Here is a 22,116-nt window from a genome sequence, read left to right as displayed (position 1 = left end):
TTTGACATCGTGAAGTACAGTAGATACACTCCACTTTAAAGCTATTGGAACAGCGAGGCCAAGTCCTTTATTTTTGCTGTAGACCGAAAACATTTAAGTTTGATATCAAAAGATGAATATGAGACAAAGACACCAACATTTTAGCTTTTCAAGACAGATTAAAGTGAATGAGACTTAATATTCATTTGCTTTCAGTAACTGCATCAAGCCTGTAACCCAATGACATACAAGTTTGCAGTCATGTTTTGTGATGCTTTTCCAGGCCATCAACACAGCCGCTTTCCGTTGTTTTTACTTTTTTCAGCCACCACTTTAGCAGGTAAAAATGCATGTTCTATACATTCTAAGTCAAAAACCTTTCACTTTTTCCCCCTGATGAACTCCTGTGTTGTTTTGGGTCATTAGCTTTCTGCATGATCAGTTGGATTTGAGTTAATTTTGATGTTACCTATCATGTGTTACATCCACAGTGAAGATTGGTGAGCCTTTACCAGACGAAGCCATGCGAGCCCAAGCCATGACATTACCTCCAATTTGCTTGTACATTTGGAGAAGACCCTTTGTTTTGCAAAGCTCTAAACTTTTCAACACTTACAGTAAGTAAAGATTCATCTTTTGCTCATACCAAACTCCATACAACTTTCTCCCGGAATGTTTGAGGGACGCCACTGCGCTTCTGGGCGAATCCCAACATTCTTCGGGCTATTTATTTAAAAAAAAAAATATATATATATATATATATATGAATCTCTACTTACTTACTTATATGAATCTCTACTTACTGTAAGTGTTGAAAAGTTTAAAGTTTAGAGCTTTGCAAAACAAAGGGTCTTCTCCAAACCAAACAATGGATCAATTTTGATAATGTTGTCTAACATATATATATATATATATATATATATAGGCATGGGGCAAAGGGTCCTCACACACACACACACTTACCTCTAGGTGAGAACTCACTGTTTTGATTCTGCACCAGGCTTCTATTTTCATTTCTGTCAACCTCCACCCTCACACTCCACTTAAACGTCTAATTCATCCCACCCTCTTCTCATCTCCTTTTAAAATGTGAAATCCTCACATTCCTCATGTCCTCTTTTTATTCGGCCATGAAAATTTCTTCAATATAGCTAAGGCCTTGATCAGACTAGAGGATTTTAGCCCCGATATTGGCCCAATTAGCTATCGGAGGCGATTTTCCAGATCAGGCCGACATATTTTGTCGGGAACGACAAAACTTCTGTAGTGTGACATACACCACGTCCAACTATTTGGCCCTATAACGCCAAAATAAAAAGTATAGTATGATTGATTTTTTTTTATTTTTTATATATCTTCCGTGTAGTGTGACATATCAACTACAACTCTCTGACAGTGCGCCTTGACGTCGACCAATAGGACTGCGTATTGTGACTGGCGCATCGCCTCCAGTGCTTGCCGTTGGCAACATTTATTTATGCGCGCAAACCAATGTTTACCGAAGCTTTAGAGCATGATTCGACAGAACGCCGGCATGCTTGCGTACAACCCTTAGTGCTAGCACTAACTTGCTAGGCAACATAACATTTTGTTGCCTGGTTGTGAGATGTATGGTATTAAAAGTACGTGAACATACTTCAAGCAATCCTTGAATGAACGTCCTCTCCCAAGCGCCAGTGACGACCACCACACGTTTTTCCTAATTTTGTCACTGACTCTCTCTGGGCGAGAGGCAGGGTACACCCTGAACTGGTCGCCAGCCAGTCTCAGGACACATAAATAAAACTATTCGCACGCACATTCACACCTGCGGGCAATTTAGAATCTTCAATTAACCTACCTTGCATGTTTTTGGAATGTGGGAGGAAACCGGAGTACCGGGAGAAAACCCACACAGGAACTGGGAGAACTCCACACAGGCGAGGCCGGATTTGAACCCGGGTCTTCAGAAGTGTGAGACAGATTTTCTCACCAGTCAGTCACCGTCAAAGCAAATTCATTCATCAATAAATTCATACAGCATGTAGACTATGCAACAAGAGGAAATAAAACCCTGTAATTCTTTGTATGCCAAATACGAACATGAAGGGAGATCTTTTTGCATATTTTAATAAAGTAATAATATTTATATGCACAACTCAAAAATGATATTCACTGCTGGATTATTAGTCCAGATCTAATCCATAATGCGCCATCCGTCTGAGAATGGGCAGTATGTAATCCCATTTAATCCATGCAACGGATGGCCCAACAGTTTGCAACATTATAATTGAACTCCTGCTGGTTTATTCCAGGTTGCGATAAAATAAAAATTAGGAGACAAATAGTCCCTTTACAGGATTAATTCAGCATTTTCTATCTTTTTAAGTGTTCTTTTGTCAATCTGTATGGGTCAAATCTGATTTCTCATACAGGAGACGATTGTTCCCTGTGTTTTTTCCCCTAAAAGACTCATCTAGTCTTTAAATTCAGAGGTAGTTATAGAACCTTGAGGCAGTATTTTCTCTTCCTGTCAGGTGCTGCAGCTCAAGGAAGTGTCACAAACAAAACAAATGCTCAACTGGGAATTTCTGATTTCAAGCTGTTGTAAATATTGACTGGATTTGTCCATGGAAAATTCTCCTGGGGGAAAATAGATGGTGAACCTTCTTTTATATGAACAGAAGTCAGTAAATTTCTCTGTGATGATCTAATATCACATCTGCAATATAAGAACAAATGAAGACACCCCAGGACGAAGGTGGTTTGATTTTTGAAGTCTTCATTTGAAAAAATAAATAAATATATTTTTAAATGAGATGTAAAGATGCAAACATTTATAATTGGCTTCTATTCCAAATAAAAATGTTTCTACCACACGATCATCGTTAAATCAACTTAAAAATCCTTAAATTTAACTAATCATTTTCTTTGCAGGTAATCCACCTACTCCGCCTCCACATGGCTGCCTACCAGAATAGAACACATTTTACACACACACTCCAAAATTCCCACAGAGACTCCATCTGGACAGGAACACTTTATCTTCCTCCATCTTTGTCACCCACTCTGCCTCTCATCTTCCTCCCACACACACACTCACCCTGCTTTAACTTAATACTCATTCAAACATGGTGTACAATCGTGTAACACCAGAGGCAGTGCACCATTATTACAGGCCCTCTGCCATTCAGGCTAAAAATATATACCGTTCAGTACATATATTCAGTGTCTGAGGCGCTGTGCATTTAACTACACTCAATTGACTTTAGGTACACCTGCATAATCTTATGAGAGTATTACAAGAGCTGGTCGTAAAACAACTATTCATTTACAAATATGAAAAATGATCAGTTTTGATATACGCTCTAAGAGATATTCATTTGACAATATTTTGTTTTGTGGTTGTAGTTTCCAGTGGTACAGAACTGCACTGCACCATAATGGGGTGTTTTTAATATTGGGGTGTTGAACATTATTTCACTCATCTTGTGTAAGGCAACATGAAGGCAAAATATCAGAAACACAGATGTATGAGTGCAGTTGTGAACTAACTACACATACGTACTGTAAATCAAGTTAAAGTCCCTGTGAAGTGAAAATAAAAAATGTCTTCTAAATTGACAATCTTGACAAATTTGAATGATTAAAAAGTATATAAAATGAGGCTTCAAAATCATGAAAAATCAAGTTATTCTCTCTGCTACGTTCAACTATTAATCAAATACCACTGCTACAAGCTGGAAGTAACTTCGTCAAGCATATTTCTAATGCCAACATCTTTGAACTGCGAAATATATCTGCCTCTATATTCCAGCCTCTGGTGGCTGGAATATATCCCACTGGGCAGTCGAGGACATTTCCACGCCATGAAAACGAGGTGCTCTAAACCGGCCACGCCAGCCCAAATCCCCATGTGCTAGCTGTCACATCAGACTTTCTATTTTTCCCCTTGCTTTCCACCTTCTCTTCGTGACGCGAGCGCATTCACGGCCGCGCATTCACCTTAAAGCAGTCGTGCCAGCCCAAAGTCCCTGCTCACACGCTGGCAATCAAGTCGGACTAGTATTAATTTTCCCCCTCGCTATTCTGCCTTTCTACGGGACAGGCACTAAGTCACAGCCAACAACAAGGTACTCTAAAGGCCTTTTCACACTGCACTTGCTCAGTGTGAAAGGCCGCCAGCATCAAAGTGCTACGTTGACGGCAACGGGGGTGCGTCCATCCCATATTTGAAAGTATTGACATAGCAGCCAACCAGGAGGTAAACAAAAGTTTTCCTGCAGAAGTAGACCGCACCTCGGCAAGAGTCTTTTTCACAAAAGAAAGCCCTGGCGTTGCTCATTTTAAGGAGGAGGAGACGAGCTGAAGAAAAAAAAAGGATATGGGTTCATCCCATTGTAATGGCTCATCAGAACCTCAGTTTAGGGTTGTACGTGACCTACAATTTTACCAAGACTGCTTTGAGGTATATTTCAGGCTTAGCAGAGATTTTCAGACAAAGAGAGAGCGCATGTATTAAAGCGTCCTCCATTTCCCCATAAGTCCGCCAAAATAGCACTCGGAAAACACTCCGCCAGACTCTCTCCCATTGGAGGAGCGTTTTGACGTCACCGCGTCAGCGTTTCAAAATAGCACATTTTTCTATCCGATGATGCGGTGCTATGTGTCAGACTGCATTGACGCGACGCTCGGCGTCATGTCCAAACGCGCTGAGGCTCCCTCAGCACGCACACACACACACACACGCACACAATAAATGGGAAAGTCAAGAGTGTCAGATGCCTTCCCAAGTGTGAAAAGGCCTTTAAGCTGCCACGCCAGCTGAGTATCCAAAGGGAGGATAGTTTCAGGGTTCAGGCATAGCTAGCTAGCAAACCGCACGTCCTAATTGCACCGGATAACTAAAGGTACTCAAGTTCTTCTATAATGGGGGAGGTGCAACTCATGTCACTGGCGCAATTTTAGCTGCGCCCAAAAACCGAAACGGTGAGAAATGGATTTACGCTATGGCTCCACAATAGAGTAAAACATATACAGCAGTTCTTGGTCATTGCACATTTTCAGCAATTATCTTCAAACATGTTTAATGTATTTAGAAACAAATCTCTGAAATAATACTTTTGTGACAGTCAGTCAATGACTGAAGGTCTACTTAATGTTGAAGCCCAAATGATTTAATTAGTAATCACTGTCATGACTACTTACACTACTTTCATCTCTCATTACTTTACACAGAAACTATTACTATTGTTCCTGTCACCAAAGTCTTAAATATAGTTTTTTTAGTTTTTAAATTTAGTGGTGGACGACTGGTTAGCACATCTCCCTCACAGTTCTGAGGAACCGGGCTTAAATATGGCCTTACCTGTGTGGAATTTGCATGTTTTCCCTGTGCCTGCATGGGTTCTCTCCAGGTACTCCGGCTTCCTCCCACATCCCAAAAACATGAATGGTAGGTTAATTGAAACTCTAAATTGCCCATAGGTGTGAATGTGAGTGCGAATGGTTGTTTGTTTTATAGAATGGCCGTCACCATTTTCGAAGCAAAATCATGCATTGTAAAAATGCATTATACATAGGTAGAAGAGTTTTCCAGAATTTTGAGGGCAACTTTGGGGATGCGTATTACACATGGGTGGGCATTATACACGAGAAATTACGGCAAGACTTCTGTTTGTATTATACTGTAGACAACCTTTGCAGCCTGTTTCTGGATAATTGAACAGCTATTTCCCGACAACCGTTCTTGACATTTACCTCATATTGTAATCCAATTTCTAAAAGTTTCACCTCTTCCTTTTGAAACTTTTGTCGCTTCCTTACCGACATGGAAGATAATTTTTCATTCTCTTAAAAGTGAAGTGATCAGAAGCCTTTTAGTAGGGCCTGTCAGCAACAACTAATTTTTGTTTTAATGTCTTCATTACTAAAAGGAATCACATTTCACAATGATTAATAATTCACTCATGTCGTGTCGTACGGTATTTCGAAGCTAGACTTTAGCTCTGCACTAGTCTACATAATCAATTGCCTTTTTTTATATATTGGTATTTTGATGAACAGTACTACAGTTTAAATCTCAAGGCATGAAGCTATTCAGGGTTTTGTCTTTGACAATATTTTTGTTACATGGATGTTTACATGAATGACACAGAATACAAGTAAATCATGATATTTTCATTAACTTCTTTTGGCATTTAAAACTAAGGGAACATTATGTAATAAAAATGAGGTGTGAAAACAAATGAGTGTGCAAATATGGGTGGTTGGGGGGTTAGCGGATGAGTGGGCTGTCTACATGCAGGATGATGAAGGAGGGCGAGAAATGAGTGATCACATGACAACAGAACAGCCATACTTCACATTTAAACTTCATGGACAAAGATATTAGGACACCTAAACTACAAGAAATTGAAGCATTTCTCAGAACTTATTGTGCATACACACTATATTGCCAAAGGTATTTGCTCACCCAACCAAATAACCGGAATCGGGTGTTCCAATCACTTCTGTGGCCACAGGTGTATAAAATCATGCACCTAGGCATGCAGACATTTTTTTTTTTTTTTTTTTTAAACAAACATTAACCCTAAGTGGCAGTGGTTTCAAACAAGCCGTTGCTGGACTATAGAGCAGTGGAGACGCGTTCTCTGGAATAACGAATCATGCTTCTCCATCTGGCAAGCTGATGGATGAGTCTGGGTTTGGCGGTTGCCAGGAGAACAGTACTTGTCTGACTGCATTGTGCCAAGTGTAAAATTTAGTGGCGGGGGGATTATGGTGGGGTTGTCTTTCAGGAACTGGGGTTGGCCCCTTAGTTCCAGTGAAAGGAACTCTGAATGCTTCAACATACCAAGAGATTTTGGACAATTCCATGCTCCCAACTTTGTGGGAACAGTTTGGAGCTGTCCTCTTCCTCCTCCAACATGACTGTGCACCAGTGGACAAAGCAAGGTGAAAGGTTTTCTTCAGGGGGGCGGACTAAAATCCGGAATGATAATTTTGACTGACTACTACAGTCACATCTGATTCAGTTTGTCAAGAGGGAAGAACCACCACTGGTGTAGTCTTTTTCATTGCATCAATTAAAATGTGGTTTGCATCATCAGGCCTTCGTGTCTGTGTTAGTTATTTAAAATTAATTTATCTCTGCGATTTGTCCTCCAAATAGTTCCACTAACAACACACATACACTCATGTCCTGAAAGTGTGTTCTTTGTTCTGGTTTCCTTTCTAAATGACACATGAAGATGATGTATTATGTGCTGGTGCAAAACAGACCGACGGAATTGTTGCCTTTGCGATGTGTAAGTGCAAATCTTTGGCTGAGAAAAGGACACTAACAATTAACTTAAAAATCTGTATCCTGATGTGTGTGTGTGTGTGTATATATATATATATATATATATATATATATATATATATATATATATATATATATATATAATAAATAAAGGAAGACTGCATATGACACAATCTCTAATACATGGCAACATGCACACACAGGAGCTCGCATATTAGGCCGCCGGGGAGTAATATTCAGAAATTACATCTGTGTGTGGATGGTGGCTGTGTGGAATGGATCTAGCTGCCAGCTTTCAAGGAGTACGAAACATCGACAATGTTCATTAAAAAAATAACAGTGTGCAGTCTCTCCCTTATTTCTCAATTTGCTTCCTACCAATGTGTCGACTGCTACCTGCCATTAACATTTACACACAGCTTAAACTCACAACAGGGTTCTCATGCGGCAAGATTAGATTGTTGTGCAGGCTGTCACCTTGTAAACAATGAGATTTAGAATGATATAGAACAAAGGCGATGGGCAGAATTGATGAGGAAATGAAGAATCATCCATATAGGAAAACAAAGAATGCTAGATTATAATTGCATGGTTCAATGTCCTCAATGTTTACAACGCCGGTTTTACATATAACTGGCATGCTTAACACAATGGTCACACTACTACTTAGTATTCCATGCCAGTTTCCTCGTACTCTCCGTCTGTCTTAACACCTCCTACATCTCTCGCTCTCTCTCTCCACCCCTCCCTTGCTTTTCTTCTCTATTAGCATTGTGCCTACTTTACATCATTTGTTCCTGTTGCTCCAACCTGTTTTACGTCACCACTTTACCATTCACCCTCTGTCTTTTTGTCTCTCAACCTCACACATCTCTCCTTACTCTCTCTCTCTCCATATGAAATATTCATGGCCATCCATACTGCGTGTGCAGCACCCACAAGAGTCAATGCGTTCACAAAGATTGGGCCTTTGAGCTTTGAGAAGAGTGAAAAAGAGATGGTGACAGAATGCATGCTCCTGGTCTGGAAAGGAGAAGAGGTGGTAAAAGAAAAGTTGCTGTGCCGAAAGACAAATTATATGTATCACATACAACCTCCATTTCCACCAAACAGTTGATGTGGAAAATGTATGTTTCATATACATCAAATATTAAATTTATTTAACCTTTACATGTTTTATTGTTCCATAGCTCTTAGACAGCACAGTATTTCTGTGTCCTTGACTGTTTTGACTACTCCATGGATTTCTCTCTCTTCTTGCATGCAGAGGTGCATGCAACCATTTCCATATAGATAAGTTTGAGTGCCGCTGGACAACGCGAATTGTGTGAGAATGTTGTGGGAATGAGAGGGGTGTATTTCTTTTTTCCCCTCTGTCCCTCTCACTTCTGTATAACGAAGGGGAATTTTTGCTTGAGCTTCAGTAAGGGGTAACAAGACATGACGAGTTGTACCTTTTCCACTCTTTGCAAAGACTTCCTTCTTTCTTGTAAGAAAACTCAACAAAGACAAGATTGCTTCCTTACTTATTCCGTCAGAAAAAGACTTGCCAAAACACGGGAAAGTTCATTTCAGTTTGATTTACAATTTTGTGTTTTAAATGTCATGAGGTGTGAAGGGTGTCAAAATAACATATATGGCATACCACTATTTGATACCATTCATCTGGGGATGAATTGAAATGCCAGGGTGACAAGTACATCACGTCCGTGCAACAAAGAATGGAACAGGAAAACATTAGTCAACAAGTCAAGATTCAAACAGTTATGCTATTTGCTGTGGAAATAACACCCTACCTTTTTTAATTTTAATTAACGTGGCATTTTCACTGCTAAAATATAAAGAAATTAATACAATAGACAGGCCCCAAATGCACATACACTATAAACTCTTAAGGACTTCAAAACCTTGAAAATACATACACCCTTTTCTATACAGCTTATCCTAGATCTAAAGCCTATCGCAGCTGACTTTGAGCGAGAAGCTAGGTACACCCTAAACGGGTATCCAGGCAATCGCAGAGCAGCTTGAAAATACACTTAAAATAAATTTTCAAGAATTCCCAGAACCTGTAGAATTCCTGATAGTCCAAGGTGTCCTGGGTTCCTTTATAAATGAATTTATCTCTATGATTAGTCCTTCAAATAGTTCCACTAACTACACACATACACTCATGTCCTGAAAGTGTGTTCTTTGTTCTGGTTTCCTTTCTAAATGACACACGAAGATGATGCATTATGTGCTGGTGCAAAACAGACCGACGGAATTGTTGCCTTTGCGATGTGTAAGTGCAAATCTTTGGCTGAGAAAAGGACACTAACAATTAACTTAAAAATCTGTATCCTGATATTTATATATATATATATATTTATTATTTATATATTAAGGAAGACTGCATATGACAGAATCTCTAATACATAGCAACATGCACACACAGGAGCTCGCATATTAGTCCGCCGGGGAGTAATATTCAGAAATTACATCTGTGTGTGGATGGTGGCTGTGTGGAATGGATCTAGCTGCCAGCTTTCAAAGGAGTACGAAACAGTACATCGACGGCGACGAAACAGTACATCGACGGCGACAATGTTCATTAAAAAAATAACAGTGTGATTAGTCCTCCAAATAGTTCCACAAACTACACACATACACTCATGTCCTGAAAGTGTGTTCTTTGTTCTGGTTTCCTTTCTAAATGACACATCAAGATGATGTATTATGTGCTGGCGCAAAACAGACAGACGGAATTGTTGCCTTTGCGATGTGTCAGTGCAATTTCTTGGCTGAGAAAAGGACACTAACAATTAACTTAAAAATCGGTATGCTGATAATTTACACATACAGTACAGTATTAAAAGGAAGACTGCATATGACACAATCGCTAATACAATACATGGCAACATGCACACACAGGTTACGTGACAGAATGCAATCAAAGCACATATTAGTTAATTCTGCACATTTCACTCTAAAATGCCAGATGTCATTCTGGAATGAGTTTGTCTTTCTGTCCTTGGTTTGCATTTTGGTGTGGTTGCCTGCCTGCTTGGAGGATAAAGCATGCGCACGCTCCAATTAGGTGTCAAATTATGGGTTATTTCCAAGCAACCTACATTAAACTGCAACAGCTGTTTTGTGCACTATTAAGAATAAGGCTTTAGATGACAATGAAACATTACAATTTCAAAATATAAGATATGTTTAATCAATGAATTAAATGTGTCATAAGTCTGAAAATACAGTATTTAATGAGATATGGTTCGTTTGTATGTACGATATCACCAATTGAGAAAAATCCATCACTTATGCAGTATTGATGGACGTTAGTTCAGAATTTTAAATGGTTAAACACTCAAATATGACATATAATTTTATAAAAATGATCCACTTTGAGTGATCACATTGTACAGCACATATTGACAAAAATAGTTTTTTTAATATGTTTGTACACCCTAACTGTGTAATATCATATAATTCACTGCAGATATGAGCACCGGCCTAGTCTTCTGAGACCTGCAACAACACTCATTATACATTCAGACCCAAAGCAGTTAGCTAATTAACTGAAACATATAGTAGTTAGGTGGCAGCATTAAATACACTGACCTCTTTTTAATCCTTTAGAACAAGAAACGCTGAAAGAGACAAAATGAATCATAAGCCGTTTTTTATAGATAACAATGGATTTTTATGAGCTAGATGTTATGATTACTGTCCAAGGAAAAGATAATATTTTGTGTTATAGTAACACTACATTGTCATACTAATGGTGCAGCTTCTGCTCTGTGTTTATCACTCCATTCATTGACAGACATGGTTAGAGATCATTTGTGTGCAGGTCACAATGACACAGGTCAGTGCAACATGTCTCTCCTCTGTTTGAATTGAAGTGTGCCATAACAAACAAGCATGACTGCACACCATGGTAGAATGATCGGAAAAATCAGATATCGGTCTCATTAGCCGAGGAAGTAGGGGAACAGAGAGTGGGAGAAGAAATAAAGGTCTTGAAGGGAAAGAGATGTAAGTAATTCCTTCTGCCCGCGGTACCCAGGGGAATATGGGAGCAGCAAGTTCAATAATTTATTGATTTTTTTTCCAGTGAGCTCTTCCTATCTCATGCCAATGATTTATATATATATATATATATATATATATATATATATATACACACACACACATACATACACACACACAATTAATGCCTGAGTTGCTCATCAACTATAATCATGTCAGTCTAAACCAGTGGATTTAAAATTCATCTCTGGATACCATGTAATTTATATTTTTCTGAATGTTTACTTGTGTGTGAGCTTATTATATTGATAGAAGTAAAAGTCAACAGATTTTCATTACCATACTTTATATTATAGTCTATTTAGATAGGGAAATTATTTGCTCCAGGGCTCAACAACCCAACCCAAAAAATTTAAAATTGAATTTAATTCAAATCATGTCCGTCTCAGCATTTACACACAAGATGTTCCCATACAAGTCCGAGCAACATTAAGGTAGAGGTTTCTGTGCTGGTCCACTATTAGTCTAGACCACTAAAATAGATGATGCAAGTCGCCATGGCAACAACTGAGACACTTCTCACAATCGGAAGCTGTTTAAGGTCAAACTATTGTGTAGTGTTTCTTTAAGTACTGAGGGTGAAAATGAAATCTGCTGTTGTGGCTCGGAACAATTTCATGCTGACCTTACAATTTACTGGAAAAAAAAAAAGGAGAAAACGGTTCAATCAGACAACCAGTTGGCGAAAAAAAGAAAAAAGAAAAAATAAGGAAATATTTCATTGTGATTAGGTTTGAAGTGGGCAGGCCTCAACAGCCCATTTGGTTTTCAAATGTCTCTCCTTCTGTTCTTCCCTTTCAATTTTCCAGCATGGGGAGACGGAACCTGGGCCCATCCACTCGTTCTATCTATCTTTGCCTGGCCTGTCTGTCCCTTGCTCTGCACATCATTCTAGCATTCTTTTGTCTCACTGTCCTCCAAACAGCTTGTGTTCTTCCCAATTCATCTTCCTCCTCCTTAAATCCAAGAACATATAACCAGAAGCATCAGTCCTCCTCGTCACATAAACTATCAATAAGTTACCAGAATGATGCCATTGCCACAGAGAAGAAAATGATTGGCAGTGGAAGAGTAAATCAAGTCATCGAGGGGGCCACGAAGCTGGAGGCACTTTTCAAGCACCCACTGTACAATCTGCCAGAAGTAGGGTTGCTGGAGGAGGACTGGCTGCTAAGGGTGACGAAAAACGAGCATGTGGGTGATGACATGGAGGAAGACATCAATAGTGACAGTCATTGGTGAGTGCAATACTGGAAACGTTCAACTGATATTGGATGAGAAATTGGTTTTATTGGACAGTAAAACAGTGCTGTAGTTTTGCTGTTGCGTAACCAACCTGAGTGGTTGGTGGCCTACCATTTTTATTTTTATTTCATTTTTACATCAAACAGTTAAAGCTTTTGTCTCTCCATTGCTAAAAAAGACCCTGTAAACTGAAAACAAAAAATTATTGTAAATTTGCCAACACAGTTGAATGGCAACACGGTATTACCGGGTTTTAAGCCAGCGAGGCTTAGCTGCTGCCACGCCATACGGTCTATAAAGTAAACCGTACGCATGTTGTGTTTTACAATACTTACCCATGTTGACAATTTATGACCTAACTCTGGATGAAATAGCAAAGCTTGTGGTCATTGTCGCCAAAATGTGCGCGAGCGATGGACATCGCACACTGGTTATGCTAAAGTGAATGGGAGCTCCCCTCTTTTTATTTTGACCCACATACCCATTCAGCTCACGTTCCCGATTCGTGGGCCAACAATCCAATGAATACTTGGTGAATTCTGCTTCACAATGATAGTAAGACAACATCAAAGGATCCAAAAGCAACTTTGCTATAATTGCTTGGCCGCCACAAAAATGTCGTGATATCGTCAAGCACCAATCAGAGCAGTTGTTTTCCGTATTTAAATGACAACGATCCAATCAGAGCAAAGCTTCTTCACATATCAAATATTAATGAAAAATGTGGTCGTCTCAATTGCCTGGTGTAATGCAATAGCTTGAAAAAGGGCATCCTGGGCATTTCCTACCCAAATTATCTTGCAAACCTGATAAAAATACATGAAATAAAATAAAATAAAAAAATAAAATAAAATGTTGATGGCATTGGGCCTTTAAGGCCTTTTCACACTGCACTTTGTTTTCAGTGCGGGGCAGCACACAAGGATGACCGCGCCCCAGTGCAAGATTGCCCATATTTCGAAGTGCTTTCATTAGCAGCCTACCAGGAAATGTATGTGGCTTCTGACGTCACTACTGTGCCGCTCTCAAATTGGACATTTTTCAATTTGAGGGTGTGTTACATTGCGGCCAACAAAGTTAGATGTTTATAAACGTGGTAGCAAAGGTCATTCAGTCTGCATGACACATTGGAGCACATACTGTACTTCCTGCTAGTTTCAACATATCACGGTTGCTTGAATAACAATACATAAAACTTGGGAATTTAAATAACTCGCAACTGGGCCAGAAAATGCTGATGTGAAAATGGCTCTCAAGTTCTTATATAGTGACTCATGCCAGACGCCAAAGTGTATGACGTGGTGCTGTTGTAGCCACGCACCCCCCCCTCCCCCTCCAAAAAATAAATCTGGAAACTTAAACTTAAACAGTTTAACACTACTGTATATGACCACAATTCATAAATATATTGTTCTCAGTCTGGAGACTTTTTTTTTTTTTTTTGCAATTACACACGCACACACACACACACACACACACACACACACACACACACACACACACGTAAAATGTATTCAGAAAGAAAACCCTCTGAATTCACTTAACAGGGTCTTTAAGGTAACTTCTATTGGCATGTCACACCAACAAATGTCTCCCTGAAAGGCAGAGTACGGGTCAAGAAGAAGGCTACGACAAAGTCTCTTGGACCAGCGACGCAGAGACGCACCCACTCTGGTTGCAATTCCACTTGGGCATTACTCGGAGGAAACTATACAACAGAAAGGACCTCACTGTGGCAAAGATGACTCATTACTTGGCAACGCAACACATCCTTGGAGCAGGTGAGAAAAGAAGTTGTGCAGTGATGACAGATGAGAGGTGAGAATAAGCGTCGTAGTGAAGAGTGCTGATTTTTTGTTTCCCCATTGTACGCTGTCTATGTGCTGTGTATTGTATACTACAGCAATGAAGAGAAAAAAAGAACACATTTATGCAGCGATTGTCGTGTTATATTTTAAATGACATTGCATCATCAGATTAGGTAAATCCTTGTAAAGTTTGCGTGCCATTATCCCCATTTAGTATTAAATATTTAGTTGTCATTTTGGTTTAAAAGCAGACAGACATTATTCTGCACTTCACTTGTGAAACCTGCATTGCTCAACAAAGCAAGAATACATTTAGCAGCTGACCTAGCTGTTGACCATGATGGTCCCAGAAGTGCTTAGTTTGCATCTAATTATGATAATTCAGTTTCTTCTTCGTTAAACAGAAAAACTAAGTCACCACCATGCTTCTTATTTCATTTGGACTCATACAGTATGCTTTTATAGAAATGGGTTTAGTCTGTTATGGAGCCAAAGCAAGACAGGCAAATCACAGTTTTTTGTTTTGTTCCCTCCCCCCCCCCCCCCAAACTTAATGGAGAAAGTAAAATGTGCCAAAGTTTACATTCAGAGCAGGGAGCCCTTTGAAGATTTTTTTAGAACAAAAATAAAAGACAGACAGCCAGGCAGGCAGACCCTTATGACAAAAGTGTGCTAGATGAAACTGCATGATGCACAATTAGACTTTGCTATACTGTTCACAATACATTAAAATTTTATCATTTGGTCATCAAGGAATTCAAATTATTGTCGAGAATAATTTGTCCACAGAGCCACAGACTGTATCACTATGTCAGAAATACACTGTGCACAAAGACACACATCTCAAGCACATATTCATGACTTTGTACATTCTGGATGAACTCATACGTAAATAAAGGCTTGTTTTGTGTTTGTTGATTTCAGGCAACATGCTCACACTTTCAGCACTGTTCAGAGTACAGTAAATTATATATTGAGAAGTGTATTATGCAATGAAGATTGAAGCTACAAGCTGATTTGATGTTTTTGCAGTACCTCTCTCTCTCTCTCTAACTGATAGACCTAGAGAAGCCTGCTAAATATTTCTTTACTGTAGGTTATACAAATACAGTGGATACAAAAAAAAAATCAAAAAATCTACATACACCACTTGCAATGCCAGGTATTTGTGATATATAAAAATGAGACAAGGATAAATCATTTCAAAACGTTTTCCACCATTAATGTGACCTAAACACTGTACAACTCATCTTAAAACCAAATTAAGTTGACAGGGGAAGTACAAATAAACAACTGAGATAATGTGGTTAACTGGGTATAGGGCTGTGTTCAAAATTAACTACTCACATTCAAACTCATATGGGAGTCAGCACACACCTGCCACCATTTAAAGTGCTTCTGATTAAACCCAAATGTTCAAATGTTCTAATAGGCTTCCCTTGACATTATTTTAGTCACATCTTATTGCACAAGACATGGTCTGCAGAGATCTTTCACACAATTAGAGGAATCTCTTTGTCCAAATGTATCAATCAGAAGAAGGGTACAAAAAAATGTACAAAGTAGCGACAGTCTTCATCAAATAGAAAACATATGGCACAGCAGTGACATGACTAAAAACTGGATGTCCCTCCAAATTTGAAGAAAATATGAGAAGAAAACTTGTTCGGCGGGCTGCCAAGAGGCAGACATCAACATGGAATGAGCTGCACTTCCAAACAGCAATCATTGTTAGCACAAAACCTTCAGGCTTCTGCTTGAAAAAAAAACCAACGAAAAAACAAAATGCCTACTCGGACAGCTGGACTTTATTTGGGGTTAAATCAGGGGCACCTTAAATGGTGGCATGGGTGTGCTGACTCCCATTTAACATGAGTTTCAATGTTATTGGTTAAGTTTGAACACAGCCACATCCCCAGTTATCAGAAGGTGTGAAGACTTGTGCAACCACATTATCTCAGTTGCTTATTTTTACTTCCATTCTCAAAAAGATTTATTTTTTAAATGATTTATCTTGGTCTCGTTTTTTATATATACACATCACACAAATCTGGCATTTGATAAGCGTTCTGTAGACTTTATATCCAATCTACAGTAAATGAGAGCTAAATTACATTCTTCTATGATGTTTTATTTGTCAAGATTACATTTGGAAATACAAACCATGTTTGACATGTAACAACCGAAGCAATCTTTTTTTTCTCTGAAATATGTGCCTTTGTGCAGAGGAAATTGACTTGCTTGGGTGAGAACCCAAGGAAGTATCTTGATTTACAAATTAAACTATTGACTAAGGACTGATTTTCACATACTGTGATGCAGGTTTAAAAGTTTAAAATCATTTTTTATTGCCATGAGGTCAAACTGTGCATTAGGCCAACTTTGCTGTCAGAAGATGAGAAAAACATCAGAATTTCAATTGTTAAGCCTCCAGTTTTTCCACAATATGAATGGTATGATTCATTTTTTTGGACATGAATCAATCAATCAATCTTTATTTTCCTCTATATTTCAGTTCAAAAGTCAGGAGGCACTCAGCTCAAACTGCTGGTATCTTTCCCAAACTATGGACAAGCTCTGCTCAAACCTAGAAAGTAAGGCCACTATGTCATAATCCATCCATCCATTTTCTGTACCAGTTACTACTAATGCTATCCAACATTCAACTCAGCATGAGTGTTCTTCTTTTGTAGACAATCCAGAGAAGCAGAGACAGATGTGAACCTCTTTTACTTCTCCGACTTTGAAAGACACAATGCAGAGATCGCAGCTTTTCACCTTGACAGGTACCAAGAAAGTATTTCTCTGTGAAGCTTCAACCATGTTGTGAAGTGAAAAGAAAATCACTTGTGTAATTTACCCAAACAAAGCAGAGGGCCTGATGTGAAGACCTTGCACTTGTATTCTTTCCAATTCACCTTTGTGAATTCCAACTGCTGCTGCGCATGAACGACATCAAAGCAGATGTCAATTCTATGATGGCAACAGTTCCACCCTGGAATTGATCATTTCTATTTTCTAAGGGAAATAAAAGTTTCGGAATCGCAACAAAACTGAAGTCCGCTAAGCACCCCCCCCCCCCCAAAATGTGTTCACCTCAGAGGTACTGCTATATGACAGTGAAAATGCAAAAAATGAATAGTTCATAATTAGTGTAACTCACAAACAGCTGGACCGATTTCTGTGAAACTTTATGTCTGTGACATTAACCAAGGAAGAAAATGTTGATGTGAAACAGTTGACAGCAGACATAACTGCCACCTACAGGACATGTGTGTTCTGCCTCAATGAATGTCTGTTTTTTTCCCCCCGTGTTTTATTTATTTATTTATTTTAATTATTCTGATCACGGTGGGTGACTGGTTAGAGCGTCAGCCTCACAGTTCTGAGGACCCGGGTTCAATCCCCGGCCCCGCCTGTGTGGAGTTTGCATGTTCTCCCCGTGCCTGCGTGGGTTTTCTCCGGGCACTCCGGTTTCCTCCCACATCCCAAAAACATGCATTAATTGGAGACTCTAAATTTCCCGTCGGCATGACTGTGAGTGCGAATGGTTGTTTGTTTCTATGTGCCCTGCGATTGGCTGGCAACCAGTTCAGGGTGTACCCCGCCTCCTGCCTGATGACAGCTGGGATAGGTTCCAGCACGCCCGCGACCTTAGTGAGGAGAAGTGGCTCAGAAAATGGATGGATATTCTGATCTCTCTGTGTTGCTCTGTCTCTCAGACTGCTGGGCTTCAACAGAATCCCCCCAGTGGTCGGTCGTCTCATCAATGTCACCAGTGAGATCAGAGAGATTACCACTGATCGCAAACTGTCTCGCACCTTCTTCACTTCCCCTGGTATGCTCCTGCTGTGGGAATTTGTTACTCTCTCGCTCCCTCACACTAAAGACACTATAATGTCCTAACACTAAAATGTACCTCTGACTCCCCCTAGCGGGGAATGTGTGTTTCTATGGTCAGTGTGACTACTACTGCTCAACAGAGCACCCACTGTGCGGTCAACCTCACTCACTGGAGGTATCTTTGGCGGCCATGTTACCTGACCTCAGCCTTGCTCCGCGCAGGTCGTGGAGGTCACCATGGAGACGATCATACAGCCGCACCAAACAGGCCCAGTGAGTACTCCGCCTGTCGGATAAGTAGAACTCTATCACATTGCTTGCTTTTTTAGAGAAATACAAATTGAATGGTGAAAATTTTAGAGTCCCTTGCAAATTATTTGAGACTGTTTTTCAAAACCTTCATTGAACCAAGGAACATCTATATTAAATTACAAAAATCTCACGGCACACCACCGAACAAAAATGTCACAAAAAAGTACATTCACTGAAATACAGTAATGATGATCAACTCAATTTCCTCACAATTTTACCTTCGCTGTGTGAAATCCAGGCCAGTTTATTTGAACAAAAAGCTATTATTCCGTTGTATGAATGGCAACAGGTGGATACTGATGAAGAAATTCACAGCAACAATAAATAATCCAACAAGGAGTCTGCTGTGAGGATGGAAATTTAAGGAAACGTGCCAGCAAGGGTGAACTGACCAAATGAGAACCTGGGTCCATGTGTTGGAGATAACCTCAAACAATGAAATTGGTCTGTCTCTTATAAAACAAGATAAAAGAATTGAGGCAGTAATTTAGGAGACAGGAAATAAACCTATAGATACTGTAGCAAAAAAAACATTGATTGGGTGAAATGCAAATACTGGGAACACAATGGGGTCTCCGTTTAACCTGTGAGAGAGTGGGGTCTCCGAGACCTTTCCGGGGTTTGTGTAAACAATAGTTGAGAGTCTGTGTTCTTGTCAGGGTCCAGTATCTCAGTAGGGCGTGTGCGTGATATAAGAAAGAAAGTGAGATGCATTGAAGAAGTATGGCATGGGGCCGTGGCCTAGAGGCAGCAGATGGCCCAAAGACACACAAATATGTTTGTATTTATATTCTCTCCTAGAATAACTCAGATTTTCCTCCTCAATATACAGGTTAAGTGTACTTTCTGTCATCCAGTGGAAGAGCACTCAGTTTATCTGCCTGTCAATCTATGAAATACTATCCATCCATCCATTTTCTGTACCATTTATCCTCACTAAATACTAGATGAACAAAAATACATTAGAAGAAACAAAATAATACTTTTTACTTTTTAGTTCACGGTCGCTGGAGCCTATCCCAGCTGACCCCAGGCGAAAGGTGGACTACACCCTGGTCATTAGTCAGTTGCAGGTCACATATAGAGACAGACAACCACAGACTAAATTTGATATACTGTAGTTCATGCTGTTATTACAATACTGAAGACAATGTATAAAAGAGATGCACACCAACCACGATGAAGCTAAATGTTGTTTAAAATAGCAGTAAGAAAGTCTTCATGCTTTTGTTGCTCCTGGGCAGGCCCTGCAGTCGTGAAAGACAATAAACCTCCTTATTTCAGACAGTGTATTACATTATTTTAAGGTTGTCATTACTATAATGTGGACATACTCTTTTGCTACTCTCGGTAGAAAAATTAGAAATTTTCCTTGTTAAATTTAACCACTTCATGTCTAATATTGAGTGCTCTTGTTGTGCCAGGTGGGAAAAAGACCCAGCCTACTGTGACACCGTCAAAGAGACGCCTCCTTACAACCACGGCACCAGACTGGTGGATGTTATAGACATGGCTATATTGGACTTTCTCATGAGTCAGTCTCTGCATTCTCAATTCAAGCCAATACTTTTAAATTCAAGGGAGCTTCGCAATGTAAACATTACATTGCAAAGCCATTTGCCATTTGCTATTTAATATTTAAAAGAGGTCATGAAAAAAATGGGAACAATGACAAAACTTGACATTGCATGAATTAAGTCTATGCTAACAAAGTCTAAACGGATTTTTTTTTTTTTTTTTAAGGCAACATGGACAGACATCACTATGAGACATTTGAGAAATTTGGCAATGAAACTTTTCTGCTGCATCTGGATAATGGACGAGCGTAAGTACACACTGTACCATCAATTATACATCAGCTAAAATTATGATGAACATGAATTCAATAAGCAACAATGGATCAACACCCCTTTTACATCAGATTGCAAAACTTAATTTGGGATTGGCATTTGCCTACATTTTCTACATTGCTTTATTGCAGTGTTGTATCGAGCACAATACTGCTGCATGGAGGAGTTTGTCCCTCGTGTAAATGTACAGTAGCTCAACTTTTATAAGTAATGGCATTTTGTTCTTAATTACACTGAATTAACATTTTGCCTCCATTGCTTCAATATATTGTACTACATTTAACCACACAATCTACAAATCAAACAATGTTTATTTGATTATTAGTTGGTCAGTGAATATGAAAAAGATTTCCCTATATCAAATACATTAAGGTCTAACAATCCTGGACAAAAAGCTATAAGTTTCTATGCACAGTTACTTAATAGTACTTATCCTGATATTTTGCAGGTTTGGACGTCACTCTCAAGATGAGCTATCAATTTTAGCTCCCTTACAACAGTGCTGCAGGTAAAACATAGTTTGCACACTTAAAAGTGCAAAAGGTATGCGCTTGATACACTATATGGGCAAATGTATTGGAGCACCTGGGTCTTACACTGACCGAAAGTAAAGAAGAAAGAGTTGCATTGAGAACAGCGTCCTTTCTATATGATTTTGGACAGTGTCTGCAAGGATTTTTGTCCATTTAACTCCACTCATGTTGGTTCGCAATCCCAAGCATGCCTTACTGAACTGCAAAGAAAACAGCATTGTCCAAACTGTTCCCACAAAGTTGGAAATATATACTTGTAAAAAATTAAAACAACCCTAGAAAGTTCGAGTCCCTGGTGAATTGTTTGATCAGTGAATTGTATCCATTGTTTTTTGTTGTTTATTTTTACTATAAGAAAATAGTGGGATTTCGTTCGAAGAAGATATGTGCTATCAAAATACTGTCCTTTGACTGCATTTTCTACTTGCTCTCTTCCTACCTGCACAGAATCCGTCGCTCCACCCTCCTTCGTTTGCGTCTCTTGTCCAATCCAGTATTCCGTCTGAGTGATGTCATGCAGCAGTCGCTGGCCCAGGATCCTCTTGCAACAGTTGCTCCTCTTCTGTCTGAGCCACACCTCGCTGCTTTGGACCGACGCTTAGCAACTGTCCTACAGGTGGTGGAGACCTGTGAGGAGCACCGGGATGATGTCATTTTCAATGACTTGGGAACATCAAACTAAATAAGTCAAAAACAATAATCTGACTGATTTAGTAAATACATTTGAGTAAAAGAGGATTTGAGAAGAGGCTAAATATAGTTTAAAGCAAACTGCAAGAAGTAAATAAGTAGATTTTTGAAGCATCTATAATTTACTTAAATATTCGTTTTCCTCATTATGTTTTACTTTTACTCCCTAGACCTAGATTAGAAAACATACTTACCTGTACGTTACTTTGTCGAAATAGGCCGGTTAGTTTTTTCAACCCGAGTGGATGACGACACGATGTAAAAAGTCGTAAACAGAGAACCGCACCAAATATTTTTTTTAAATAAACATTTTTACGTTTTCACTTAAGTACATTTCAGAGTTTGTATTTCAGAATCAGAATCATCTTTATTTGCCAAGTATGTCCAAAACACACAAGGAATTTGTCTCCGGTAGTTGGAGCCGCTCTAGTACAACAGACAGTCAATTTACAGAACACTTTGGAGAAATAAAGACATAGACAAAAAACAATTGT

At 39.2% G+C, this 22,116-nt stretch overlaps 2 protein-coding genes across 2 annotated transcripts in view; one reads left to right on the top strand and one right to left on the bottom strand.

The window, feature by feature from the left end:
- baiap2l2a (BAR/IMD domain containing adaptor protein 2 like 2a) overlaps nucleotides 1-22,116 on the bottom strand; it is a 51,809-nt gene that overhangs the window by 29,057 nt on the left and 636 nt on the right. Inside the window, exons 2-3 of the mRNA XM_061700951.1 lie at nucleotides 21,372-21,559; nucleotides 18,435-18,523 (exon numbers count right to left, since the gene is read on the bottom strand). The gene's annotated coding sequence lies outside the window, so the exon portion shown is untranslated. The remainder of the gene's footprint in view (nucleotides 1-18,434; nucleotides 18,524-21,371; nucleotides 21,560-22,116) is intronic.
- On the top strand, nucleotides 12,152-21,614 carry LOC133415108 (extracellular serine/threonine protein kinase FAM20C-like). The gene is made up of 10 exons (XM_061700935.1): nucleotides 12,152-12,579; nucleotides 14,189-14,367; nucleotides 16,910-16,988; nucleotides 17,088-17,180; nucleotides 18,117-18,232; nucleotides 18,330-18,510; nucleotides 19,974-20,083; nucleotides 20,293-20,374; nucleotides 20,848-20,907; nucleotides 21,380-21,614. Exons 1-10 carry the CDS (start codon nucleotides 12,152-12,154, stop codon nucleotides 21,612-21,614), a joined length of 1,563 nt encoding a protein of 520 aa, XP_061556919.1.

The sequence above is a fragment of the Phycodurus eques genome, chromosome 16, assembly GCF_024500275.1.
Source record: "Phycodurus eques isolate BA_2022a chromosome 16, UOR_Pequ_1.1, whole genome shotgun sequence".
NCBI classification, from domain to species: Eukaryota; Metazoa; Chordata; class Actinopteri; order Syngnathiformes; family Syngnathidae; genus Phycodurus; species Phycodurus eques.
This window is presented reverse-complemented; position numbering and strand designations above follow the sequence as displayed.

What these genes read in the sequence shown, in the direction of transcription:
- LOC133415108 (XM_061700935.1), top strand. Translation starts at nt 12,152, where the DNA reads ATGGGGAGACGGAACCTGGGCCCATCCACTCGTTCTATCTATCTTTGC. An exon ending in GCTCTGCTCAAACCTAGAAA is followed by an intron (nt 16,989 to 17,087) that starts GTAAGGCCACTA and finishes CTTCTTTTGTAG; the next exon opens with ACAATCCAGAGAAGCAGAGA. An exon ending in CACCTTCTTCACTTCCCCTG is followed by an intron (nt 18,233 to 18,329) that starts GTATGCTCCTGC and finishes GACTCCCCCTAG; the next exon opens with CGGGGAATGTGTGTTTCTAT.